This window comes from Pristiophorus japonicus, chromosome 9, assembly GCF_044704955.1.
Source record: "Pristiophorus japonicus isolate sPriJap1 chromosome 9, sPriJap1.hap1, whole genome shotgun sequence".
NCBI lineage: Eukaryota > Metazoa > Chordata > Chondrichthyes > Pristiophoridae > Pristiophorus > Pristiophorus japonicus.
The window spans coordinates 192,452,206-192,464,900 of NC_091985.1; the positions used below are offsets into that span (position 1 = coordinate 192,452,206).

At 49.7% G+C, this 12,695-nt stretch overlaps 1 protein-coding gene across 2 annotated transcripts in view; it reads left to right on the top strand.

The window, feature by feature from the left end:
* Positions 1 to 8,590, top strand: part of LOC139272803 (membrane-spanning 4-domains subfamily A member 12-like) — a 76,278-nt gene extending 67,688 nt beyond the window's left edge. For both annotated transcript variants that reach the window (XM_070888910.1, XM_070888911.1), the window contains exons 6-7: positions 5,445 to 5,570; positions 8,307 to 8,590. In XM_070888910.1, the coding sequence (XP_070745011.1) occupies positions 5,445 to 5,570; positions 8,307 to 8,315 (135 nt within the window). In that variant the 3' untranslated portion in view covers positions 8,316 to 8,590. The remainder of the gene's footprint in view (positions 1 to 5,444; positions 5,571 to 8,306) is intronic.
* The last annotated feature ends 4,105 nt before the right edge of the window (positions 8,591 to 12,695 follow it).

Genomic DNA, 12,695 nt, shown 5'->3' on the forward strand with positions numbered 1-12,695 from the left:
CTGTCCTGGGTCAGTTAGAGGGAATTTACTGTGTGTAACCCGGTCTGTATCTGTCCTGGGTCAGTTAGTGGGAATTTACTGTGTGTAACCCGGTCTGTATCTGTCCTGGGTCAGTTAGTGGGAATTTACTGTGTGTAACCCGGGCTGTACCTGTCCTGGGTCAGTTAGTGGGTATTTACTGTGTAACCCGGGCTGTACCTGTCCTGGGTCAGTGACTGGGTATTTACTGTGTGTAACCCGGGCTGTACCTGTCCTGGGTCAGTTAGTGGGAATTTACTGTGTGTAACCCGGTCTGTACCTGTCCTGGGTCAGTTAGAGGGAATTTACTGTGTGTAACCCGGTCTGTACCTGTCCTGGGTCAGTTAGTGGGAATTTACTGTGTGTAACCCGGTCTGTACCTGTCCTGGGTCAGTTAGTGGGACTTTACTGTGTGTAACCCGGTCTGTACCTGTCCTGGGTCAGTTAGAGGGAATTTACTGTGTGTAACCCGGGCTGTACCTGTCCTGGGTCAGTGACTGGGAATTTACTGTGTGTAACCCGGTCTGTAGCTGTCCTGGGTCAGTTAGTGGGTATTTACTGTGTGTAACCCGGACTGTGCCTGTCCTGGGTCAGTTAGTGGGAATTTACTGTGTGTAACCCGGTCTGTATCTGTCCTGGGTCAGTTAGTGGGAATTTACTGTGTGTAACCCGGGCTGTACCTGTCCTGGGTCAGTTAGTGGGTATTTACTGTGTAACCCGGGCTGTACCTGTCCTGGGTCAGTGACTGGGTATTTACTGTGTGTAACCCGGGCTGTACCTGTCCTGGGTCAGTTAGTGGGAATTTACTGTGTGTAACCCGGTCTGTACCTGTCCTGGGTCAGTTAGAGGGAATTTACTGTGTGTAACCCGGTCTGTACCTGTCCTGGGTCAGTTAGTGGGAATTTACTGTGTGTAACCCGGTCTGTACCTGTCCTGGGTCAGTTAGTGGGAATTTACTGTGTGTAACCCGGTCTGTACCTGTCCTGGGTCAGTGACTGGGTATTTACTGTGTGTAACCCGGGCTGTACCTGTCCTGGGTCAGTGACTGGGTATTTACTGTGTGTAACCCGGACTGTACCTGTCCTGGGTCAGTGACTGGGTATTTACTGTGTGTAACCCGGACTGTACCTATATTGTGTGAGAACACCACCGCAGGTCGGGGCTATAAATAGTGCTGGAACGCCGGGCCCTGGAACATTGTGGGGCGGAGGTGCGGTGAATGAGGGTACGGGGCCCAGAAGAGCCGAGGGCCCAGGGGCAGCACGGACCCAGCCCACACTGCGATATGTGTGTGCACTAGGTCTGTGCAGCAGAGCAGGTCTCCAGTCATCCTGGTTCAACCCTTGCCACTGAATAAAGGCTGTGTCGGGCCCATGTGGTGGCTGATGTGCAACGGTCATTACACGTTTAAAAAAACCCACACATCAGCATCTTCCACCCCCTCAATTGGAGTTCAGGACTGGAACATCGGGTCCTTCATTGAAACATCTGTGAACTCCTGTGGAAGCAAGTCATCCTCGTTCGAGGGACCACCTATGATGATGATGATTGTGATAGACAAGGTTTCACAATTGGGTGGGACAGGCTGAATGGACCAGTATTTCTTTACCTGTCCATCGTTGCTTGTATTTTTAAAAATTCGTTCTGGGATGTGGCGTCGCTGACAAGGCCGGCATTTATTGCCCATCCCTAATTGCCCTTGAGAAAATGGTGGTGAGCCGCCTTCTTGAACCGCTGCAGTCCGTGTGGTGAAGGTGCTCCCACAGTGCTGTTAGGGAGGGAGTTCCGGGATGTTGACCCAGCGACGATGAAGGAACGGCCGATATATTTCCGAGTCAGGATGGTGTGTGTAACTCGGAGGGGAACGTGGAGGTGGTGGTGTTCCCATGCGCCTGCTGCCCTTGTCCTTCTAGCTGGTGGAGGTTGTGGGTTTGGGAGGTGCTGCCGGAGAAGCCTTGGTGAGTTGCTGCAGTGCATCTTGTAGATGGTACACACTGCAGCCACGGTGCGCCGGTGGTGGAGGGAGTGAGTGTTGAAGGTGGTGGATGGGGTGACAATCCAGCGGGCTGCTTTGTCCTGGGTGGTGTCGAGCTTCTCGAGTGTTGTTGGAGCTGCAACTCATCCAGGCAAGTGGAGAGTATTCCATCACACTCCTGACTTGTGCCGTGTAGATGGTGGAAAGGCTTTGGGGAGTCAGGAGGTGAGACACTCGTCACAGAATACCCAGCCTCTGACCTGCTCTTGTGGCCACAGTATTTATGTGGCTGGTCCAGTTAAGTTTCTGGTCAATGGTGACCCTCAAGATGTTGATGGTGGGGGATTCGGTGATGATAAAGGCGTTCAATATCAAGGGGAGGTGGTTAGACTCTCGCTTGTTGGAGATAGTTATTGCCTGGCACTTGTGTGATGTGAATGTTACCTAGCACTTATCAGACCAAGCCTGGATGTTGTCCAGGTCTTGCTGAATGCGGGCATGGATTGCTTCATTATCTGAGGAGTTGTGAATGGAACTGAACACAGTGCAATCATCAGCGAACATCCCCACTTCTGACCTTACGATGGAGGGAAGGTCATTGATGAAGCAGCTGTAGATGGTGGGGCCTAGGACACTGCACCGAGGAACTCCTGCAGCGATGTGCTGGGGCTGTGATGATTGACCTCCAACCACCACAACCATCTTCCTTTGTGCTCGGTATGACTCCAGCCAGTGGAGAGTTTTCCCCCCGATTACATAAGAACATAAGAAATAGGAGTAGGAGTATAAGATCATGGCTGATCTGATCTTGGACTCAGCTCCACTTCCCCGCCCGCTCCCCATAACCCTTCACTCCCCTGTAGTTCAAAAATCTGTCTATCTCCACCTTAAATATATTCAATGACCCAGCCTCCACAGCTCTCTGGGGCAGAGAATTCCACAGATTTACAACCCTCTGAGAGAAGAAATTCCTCCTCATCTCAGTTTTAAATGGGTGACCCCTTATTCTGAGACTATGCCCCCTAGTTCTAGATTCCCCCACGAGGGGAAACATCCTCTCTGCATCTACCCTGTCCAGCCCCCTCAGTATCTTATACATTTCAATAAGATCTCCTCTCATTCTTCTAAACTCCAATGAGTATAGGTCCAACTTCTGTTGTTTGGCTAGAGGTGCGGCTAGTTCTGGAGCACAAGTCTTCAGCACAACAGCCGGGATGTTGCTGGGGCCTATAGCCTTTGCTGAATCCAGTGCGCTCAGCCGTTTCTTGATATCACGTGGAGTGGCTGCAGTGGTGGTGGGGACCTCAGGAGGGAGGCCGATATGGATCATCCACCATCTTCAGCCAGAGAAGTGCTTCTGGCTGAAGATGGTGGTAAACACTTCAGCCTTGTTTTTTGCACTCAGGTGCTGGGCTCCGCCATCATTGAGGATGGGGATATTCATGGAGCCTCCTCCAGTTAGTTGTCCACCACCATTCACAACTGGATGTGGCCGGACTGCAGACCTTCCCCTGGTTGGCACCTCATTTTCAGGTATGCCTGGTGCTGCTCCTGGCCTGCTCTTCTGCACTCCTCGTTGAACCAGGGTTGGTCCCCTGGCTTGATGGTAATGGTAGAGTGAGGGATATGCTGGGCCATGAGGCTACAGATTGTGGTGAAATACAATTCTGCTGCTGCTGATGGCCCACATGGATACCCAGTTTTGAACTGCTCGATCTGTTCTGAATCCACAACCATCTTCAGCCAGTGGTCGTGCCATACAACACGATGGAGGATGTCTTCAATGCGAAGTCGGCACTTTGTCTGCACAAGGACAATGCGGTGATCACTGCTACCAATGCTGTCATAGACAGATGCATCTGCGACAGGTAGATTGCTGAGGACGAGGCCAAGTAGGTTTTTCCCCTCGTGTCGGTTCTCTCACCACCTGCCGCAGGTCCACTCTGGCAGCTGTGTCCTTTAGGCCAGCTCGGTCAGAAGGGGTGCTACCGATCTTAGTGATGGACATTGAAGTCCCCCACCCAGAGTACAATCTGTCTACCCTCAGTGCTTCTTCCAAGTGGTGTTCAATATGTCGGAGTACTGATCATCAGCTGGGGGAGGGCGGTGGGTGGTAATCAGCAGGAGGCTTCCTTACCCACGCTTGATCTGAAGCCATGAGACTTGATTGGGTCCAGAGTCGATGTTGAGGACTCCCAGGGCCACTCCCTCCCGACTCTGTACCCTGGTGGGCCTGACCTGCCGCTGGGATAGGACATACCCAGGGCTGGCAATGGAGGAGGCTGCAGACCTGTGTTTGTAATGAATTGAGGGGCGGTGGGGGGGCAATGGGATCCATGTCGTATTATTCAAACTGCTGCATCAATCAATCAGAGACCTCAATCAACATCTCAAAAATAGATCATCAGGTCAGTATCACACTGCTGTTGCTGGGAGCTTGCTGTGTGCAAAAATGGTTGCAGCATTTCCCACATTACAACAGTGACTACACTCCAAAAGTTCTTCATTGGCTGTAAAGCACTTTGAGATGTCTGGTGGTTGTGAAAGGCGCTATATAAATGCAAGTCTTTCTTTCTTTGAATTAATATTCCTTCACACTATCTTCCCAGGGATCCCATTGCTACACAATTTCTTAACTCCAGTGGTTCCCCTCTTGCAAGCATTGGTGTCCACCTAATCTGCACCTTGCTTTTCTCTGGCATAAATATTGCCCAGGACACCAGGGAAAACTCCCCCTGCTCTTCTTCGAAATATGTCCACTTGAGAGAGCAGATGGGGCCTCGATTTAACATTTCTTCTGAAAGACTGCCCCTCCGCCAGTGCAGCACTCCCTCAGTACTGCCCCTCCGACAGTGCAGCGCTCCCTCAGTACTGCCCCTCCGCCAGTGCAGCACTCCCTCAGTACTGCCCCTCTGACAGTGCAACACTCCCTCAGTACTGCCCCTCCGCCAGTGCATCACTCCCTCAGTACTGCCCTCCGACAGTGCAGCACTCCCTCAGTACTGCCCCTCTGACAGTGCAGCGCTCCCTCAGTACTGCCCCTCTGACAGTGCAGCACTCCCTCAGTACTGCCCCTCCGGCAGTGCATCACTCCCTCAGTACTGCCCCTCCGACAGTGCAGCACTCCCTCAGTACTGCCCTGGAGTGTTGGCCTAGATTTATGTGCTAATGTCCCCGGAGTGGGCTTTGACCCCACAACCTTCTGACTCAGGTGAGGGCGCTGCCCACTGAACCACTGCTGACTGTAGATAAGTGTAGAGCGTCTGAGGAGCAATGACCATAAGATAGCAAGAGACAAGATGGAGTGAGGGAGGGTGAAGGTGGGATCATGGACTAAAATGGCACCAATTTCTGCGAGCATGTGTTTATCTTCACCTGTCATAGAAGTGCTCTTAAGTGTCTTTCACAACAAGTGCAAGCGAGGTGAATGTCATTGTGCTTTAACCCACAGGCAGCACCGTTCACCTTACCGGCAATTTTACAGTATTACACCGTGGTAGAGTTGATCATGGCCATCGGATGCGCCATACTAATTGGCAGCCATTTGTTTCGTTGCTGCAACATCAACTCCGTTTCGGTAAGAATGCAACGAGCAAGGCAACCGAAGCGGTGGAATAGCGGGATCAAAGGGCTGAGGGGCCTGAATTTCCCCCACACAAGAGTCTGCCGTGTGCCATCAGCCCCAAAACTCTGGGAGTTTGGTTTTGGTCATTAACGACACCAACAACAAAAAACTAACACGTCACGAGCGGTACAGGAGCAAAGAGAGCTGGGGGTACAGATTCGCAAATCACTAAATGTAGCAATGTAGGTTTACAAGGCCATCAAAAATGCAAACACAGCACTGTGTTCTCGTGGGATAGAATTGTTATGTTAAACTTGTATAGAAGCTTGGTTAGACCACACTGGGAGTTACTGTGCACAGTTGTGGTCTCCATATCACACTGAGAGTTACTGTGTACAGTTCTGGTCTCCATATCACACTGGGAGTTACTGTGTACAGTTCTGGTCATATCACACTGGGAGTTACTGTGTACAGTTCTGGTCATATCACACTGGGAGTTACTGTGTACAGTTCTGGTCTCCATATCACACTGGGAGTTACTGTGCACAGTTCTGGTCATATCACACTGGGAGTTACTGTGTACAGTTCTGGTCATATCACACTGGGAGTTACTGTGTACAGTTCTGGTCATATCACACTGGGAGTTACTGTGCACAGTTCTGGTCTCCATATCACACTGGGAGTTACTGTGTACAGTTCTGGTCATATCACACTGGGAGTTACTGTGCACAGTTCTGGTCTCCACATCACACTGGGAGTTACTGTGTACAGTTCTGGTCATATCACACTGGGAGTTACTGTGCACAGTTCTGGTCTCCATATCACACTGGGAGTTACTGTGTACAGTTCTGGTCATATCACACTGGGAGTTACTGTGTACAGTTCTGGTCATATCACACTGGGAGTTACTGTGCACAGTTCTGGTCTCCATATCACACTGGGAGTGGAGCCTGGGCCTTACATAAGAACATAAAAAATAGGAGCAGGAGTCGGCCACTCGATCCCTCGAGCCTGCTCCGCCATTCAATAAGATCATGGCTGATCATTCACCTCAGTACCCTTTAAATATATTCAATGACCCAGCCTCCACAGCTCTCTGGGGCAGCGAATTCCATAGATTTACAACCCTCTCATTCTTCTAAACTCCAATGAGTAGAGGCCCAACCTGCTCAATCTTTCCTCATAATTCAACCCCCTTCATCTCAGGAATCAACCTGGTGAACCTTCTCTGAACAGCCTCCAATGCAAGTACATCCTTCCTTAAATACGTAGACCAAAACTGTACGCAGTACTCCAGGTGTGGCCTCACCAATACCCTGTACAGGTGTAGCAGGACTTCTCTGCTTTTATACTCTATCCCCCTTACAATAAAGGCCAGCATTCCATTTGCCTTCCTGATCACTTGCTGTACCTGCATACTAACTTTTTGTGTTTCATGCACAAGGACCCCCAGGTCCCTCTGTACTGCAGCACTTTGCAATTTTTCTCCATTTAATTTATAATTTATTTTTCTATTATTTCTGCCAAAGTGGATAACCTCACATTTTCCCACATTATACTCCAGCTGCCAAATGTTTGCCCACTCACTTGGCCTGTCTATATCCCTTTGCAGATTTTTTGTGTACTCCTTACAATTTAATTTCCGATCCATCTTTGTATCATCAGCAAACTTAGCTACGTGACACTCAGTCCCTTCATCCAAGTCATTAATACAGATTGTAAATAGTTGGGGTCCCAGCACTGATCCCTGCGGCACCCTACTAGTTACTGGTTGCCAACCCGAGAATGACCCATTTATCCCAACTCTCTGTTTTCTGTTAGTTAGCCAATCCTCTATCCATGCTAATATATTACCCCCAACGCCAGGAACTTTTATCTTGTGCAGTAACCTTTTATGTGGCACCTTGTCAAATGCCTTCTGGAAATCCAAATACACCACATCCACTGGTTCCCCTTTATCCACCCTGTTCTTACATCCTCAAAGAGCTCCAGCAAATTTGTCAAACGTGATTTCCCCTTCATAAAACCATGCTGACTCTGCTTGATTGAATCATGCTTTTCCAAATGTCCTGCTACTGCTTCCTTAATAATGGACTCCAGCATTTTCCCAACCACAGATGTTAGGCTAACTGGTCTATAGTTTCCTGCTTTTTGTCTGCCTCCTTTTATAAATCTGCCTCCCTTTTCCTGCTCTGTGTGTGTGCAGGGGGGGGGCTCAGTGTCACACCAGGTTGAGATCAGGCTAACTCAGCACTAGGCCCGAGTTGGAGCCTGGGCCTTTCCTGCTCTGTGTGTGTGTGTGTGGGGGAGGGGGAGGGGGAGCTCAATGCCACACCAGGTTGAGATCAGGCTAACTCAGCACTAGGCCCGAGTTGGAGCCTGGGCCTTTCCTGCTCTGTGTGTGTGTGTGTGGGGGAGGGGGAGGGGGAGCTCAATGCCACACCAGGTTGAGATCAGGCTAACTCAGCACTAGGCCCGAGTTGGAGCCTGGGCCTTTCCTGCTCTGTGTGTGTGTGTGTGGGGGAGGGGGAGGGGGAGCTCAATGCCACACCAGGTTGAGATCAGGCTAACTCAGCACTCGGCCCGAGTTGGAGCCTGGGCCTTTCCTGCTCTGTGTGCCTTAACCAGCTGAGCAATTTGCTGGGAGCGCTGAAGAACACTTTTGCTCCACAGATAATTATGCCGTGCTCGCATGATTATTCTTTCCTGCAAAATCAGATTAATGAACCATTCTTGATGCTTTTCCAGCCGGCATGACCGTATGTATTCATGGGAGTGGCGCCAGCAACAAGAAGAATGATGAGAGATTACCATTCAACAGGGGCAGAAATGTTGAAGCAATGAGCCAGACTTCACCTGTGTTAAATTGGAGCTCACCGTGACCAAATTGAGCTGTCCAGAATTTAATAGCAAATCTTAACAGGAATGTTTATTGGTGTAAATGGTCTTTTAGTGTTTGTAACAGAGCCCTGGTGATAAGGGTTTAAAACCTGTATATGCTTAAATATTAAAAGTTGCATGAAGAAGGAGAATGTAGATATTGTTGTTTCTGTTCAACAACTCTTACGGCCCAGGACACCTAACCACCCTCCATAAACTTGGGCACATCTGAAAATCTGCTGCTCCGTACCCTAACTTGTTCCATTCACCCATCACCCCCACTCTGCTCGCTGGCCTACATTGACTCCCGGTCCACTAGCATTTTAACATTCTCATCCTCGTTTTCAAATCCCTCCATGGCCTCGCACCACCTCTCTCTATCTCACTGTAATGTCCTCCAGCTCCTACAACCCTCAGATCTCGGAGTTCCTCCAGTTCTTGCCTCTGGTGCATTCCCAATTTTAATCGCTCCACCACGGATGGCTGGGCTTTCTGCCATCTCGGCCCTCAGCTCAGGAATTCCCTGCTTAATCCTCTCCATCTCTCTCTCAAAGACTCATAGAAACATAGAAAATAGGTGCAGGAGTAGGCCATTCGGCCCTTCGAGCCTGCACCACCATTCAATATGATCATGGCTGATCATTCACCTCAGTACCCCTTTCCTGCTTTCTCAGCATACCCCACGATCCCTTTAGCTGTAAGGGCCATATCTAACTCCCTCTTGAATATATCCAATGAACTGGCCTCAACAACTCTCTGCGGCAGGGAATTCCAAAGGTTAACAACTCTCTAAGTGAAGAAGTTGCTCCTCATCTCAGTCCTAAATGGCTTACCCCTTATCCTTAGACTGTGTCCCCTGGTTCTGGACTTCCCCAACATCAGGAACATTCTTCCTGCATCTAACCTGTCCAGTCCCGTCAGAATTTTATACGTTTCTCTGAGATCCCCTCTCATCCTTCTAAACTCCAGTGAATACAGGCCCAGTCGATCCAGTCTCTCCTCATATGTCAGTCCTGCCATCCCAGGAATAAGTCTGGTGAACCTTCGCTGCACTCCCTCAATAGCAAGAACTTGAACCGAATGGCTTGTTTCTGTGCTGTATATCCTATGTAAACCTATGTAGAGGGAAGATGGAGAAATTTCTTCACACAGAGGGTTAAGATCTGGAACGCACTACCTGAAAGGTGGCAGTAGCAGATTATACAGGAACTTTCAAAAGGGAATTAGACAGGAAGGTGGTGAGGGCTGGTTTGCAAGTGTTATGGAGAGTGGGACTAAATTGCACAGCTCGGACCAAAACATCGAATGTAACAGCACAGAAGGAGGCCAGTCAGCCCATTGTGCCTCTGCTGGCTCTTTGAACGAGCTGTGCAATTTAGTCCCACTCTCCATAACACTTGCAAACCAGCCCTTTCAGCTAGTGCGTTCCAGATCTTAACCCTCTGTGTGAAGAAATTTCTCCATCTTCCCTCTACATAGGTTTACATAGGATATACAGCACAGAAACAGTCCATGCCATGTTTCTGCTCCCCTCGAGCCTCCTCCCCTCTTTCCTCATCTAACTCGAGCATAACCCTCTATTCCCTTCTCCCTCATATGTTTGTCTATATGCACCTGTACTATTTGCCTCAACCACTCCCTGCCTTGATGGCTGATCTGGTCTTGGCCTCAACTCCACTTCCCCGCCCGCTCCCCATAACCCTTCAGTCCCTTATCGTTCAAAAATCTGTCTAGCTCTGTCTTAAATATATTCAATGACCCAGCCTCCACAGCTCTTTGGGGCAGAGAATCCCACAGATTTACAACCCTCTGAGAGAAGAAATTCCTCCTCATCTCAGTTTTAAATGGGCGGCCTCTTATTCTGAGACTATGCCCCCGAGTTCTAGATTCCCCCACGAGGGGAAACATCCTCTCTGCATCCACCCTGTCCAGTCCCCTCAGTATCTTATACGTTTCAATAAGATCACCTCTCATTCTTCTAAACTCCAATGAGGAGAGGCCCAACCTGCTCAACCTTTCTTCATAAGTCAACCCCCTCATCTCAGGAATCAACCTGGTGAACCTTCTCTGAACAGCCTCCAATGCAAATATATCCTTCCTTAAATAAGAAGACCAAAACTGTACGCAGTACTCCAGGTGTGGCCTCACCAATACCCTGTACAGTTGTAGCAGGACTTCTCTGCTTTTATACTCTATTACAAGGGGGGATAAAGGCCAACATTCCATTTGCCTTCCTGATCACTTGCTGTACCTGCATACTAACTTTTTGGGCTGGATTTTAGGTTTTTCTGTTTTCAGGGCGTGAAAGTTACCGGCCGGGAATAGGTGGCGCTCTAGTAAGGAATTTTCGCCATCTGGGGCCTAAGGGTGAGGGGAGGAGTTGTACGACTTTTCATGACGCAAAAATGGGAAATTCGTGAACTAAACTGACGGGCCGTGTGCGCTCCGATGGGGGGGGGAACCTTAAAAAAAACACAAAAACATTCCCAAAACACTGCCCACGCCACCACAACACAAACAGCTAAAAAGAATTAAAAGAGCAAACACTGGCGCTTACCTTTACAGCACATTACCTTTCCTCACTGCCGTCGGCATGGCTGGAGCGCTCTGATTTCCCAGGCGGTTATTGCAAGGCACGGATCCGGGCGTACGGGCCGGGCAGGAGTCAAAACACGGATGGTGTCGCAACCAGAGGGCGTCGCACAGCCCGGCGCGGCTCTTCCCGACGGTGATGCTCAGTGCCGCCGTAAAACCCGACCCGAGGATCACGACCGGACGGAGGAAACTTCGCCGCCCCATTTCACACCGCTCCAGGGCAAAACCCGGAGCGCAAAGGACCAGCAAATCCAGCCCTTTGTGTTTCATGCACAAGGACCCCCAGGTCCCTCTGTACTGCTGCATTTTGTAATCGCTCCCCATTTACATAATCATTTGCTTTTTTTTATTTTTCCTGCCAAAGTGGATAAACCTCACACTTTCCCACATTATGCTCCATCTGCCAAATGTTTGCCCACTCACTCAGCCGATGTGTATCCCTTTGCAAGATTCTTTGTGTCCTCACAACTTGCTTTACCGCCCAATATGGTGACTAGAACTCGATGCAGTTCTCTACAGTGCGGTCTAACCGAGGGACGATACAGGTTTAGCATAACTTACCTACTTTTCAATCCTGGACCTCGAGAAATAAACCCCAGTGCTTTTTTTATGGCCTTGCTATCTGTGTCCGCAACGTTTAGTGAGTTGTTAATTTGTACTCCGAGATCCTTTTGTTCCTCGATCCCACCCAGTCTGGCACCCTCCAATAAGTGACCTCCCCATTCTTCCTTCCAAAATGTAATACCTCACATTTATCTATGTTGTACTTCATTTGCCAATTATTTGCCCATTCAGCAAGTTTATTAATGCCCTCCTGTAATTTGTTGCAGTCCTGCTCAGTGTATGACAATTTGGTGTCTTCTGCAAATTTAGAAATTGTGTTTTTGATTCCAAAGTATAAATTGTGAACAACAGTGGTCCCAGCACTGACCCTTGTGGAACATCACTACCCACCTTCTGCTACTGTGAATAGCTGCCCTTTACCCCGACTCTCTGCTTTCTGTCTTGAAGCCAGCCAGCGATCCATTCTGCTACTTGGCCCCTGACTCTGCATTCTTTGACCTTGTTCATCAGTCTGTTATTCATTATTCAAGTTGCTGGAGATATACCACCAACGATGCCTCCGCAAGATCCTACACATCTCCTGGGAGGACAGACGCACCAATGTTAGCGTCCTGGACCAGGCCAACACTTCCAGCATTGAAGCACAGACCACACTCGATCAGCTCCACTGGGCAGGCCACATTGTCCGCATGTCCCAGACACGAGACTCCCAAAGCAAGCGCTCTACTCGGAACTCCTACACGGCAAACGAGCCAAAGGTGGGCCGAAGAAACGTTACAGGGACACCCTCAAAGCCTCCCGGATAAAGTGCAACATCCCCACCGACACCTGGGAGTCCCTGGCCAAAGACCGCCCTAAGCAGAGGAAGTGCATCCGGGAGGGTGCTGAGCACCTCGGGTTTCGTCGCCGAGAGCATGCAGAAACCAAGCGTAGACAGCGGAAGGAGCGTGCGGCAAACCAGTCCCACCCTCCCCTCCCCTCAACCACTGTCTGTCCCACCTGTGACAGGGACTGTGGTTCTCGTATTGGACTGTTCAGTCACCTAAGGATTCACTTCAGGAGTGGGAGCAAGTCTTCCTCGATTCTGAGGGACTGCCT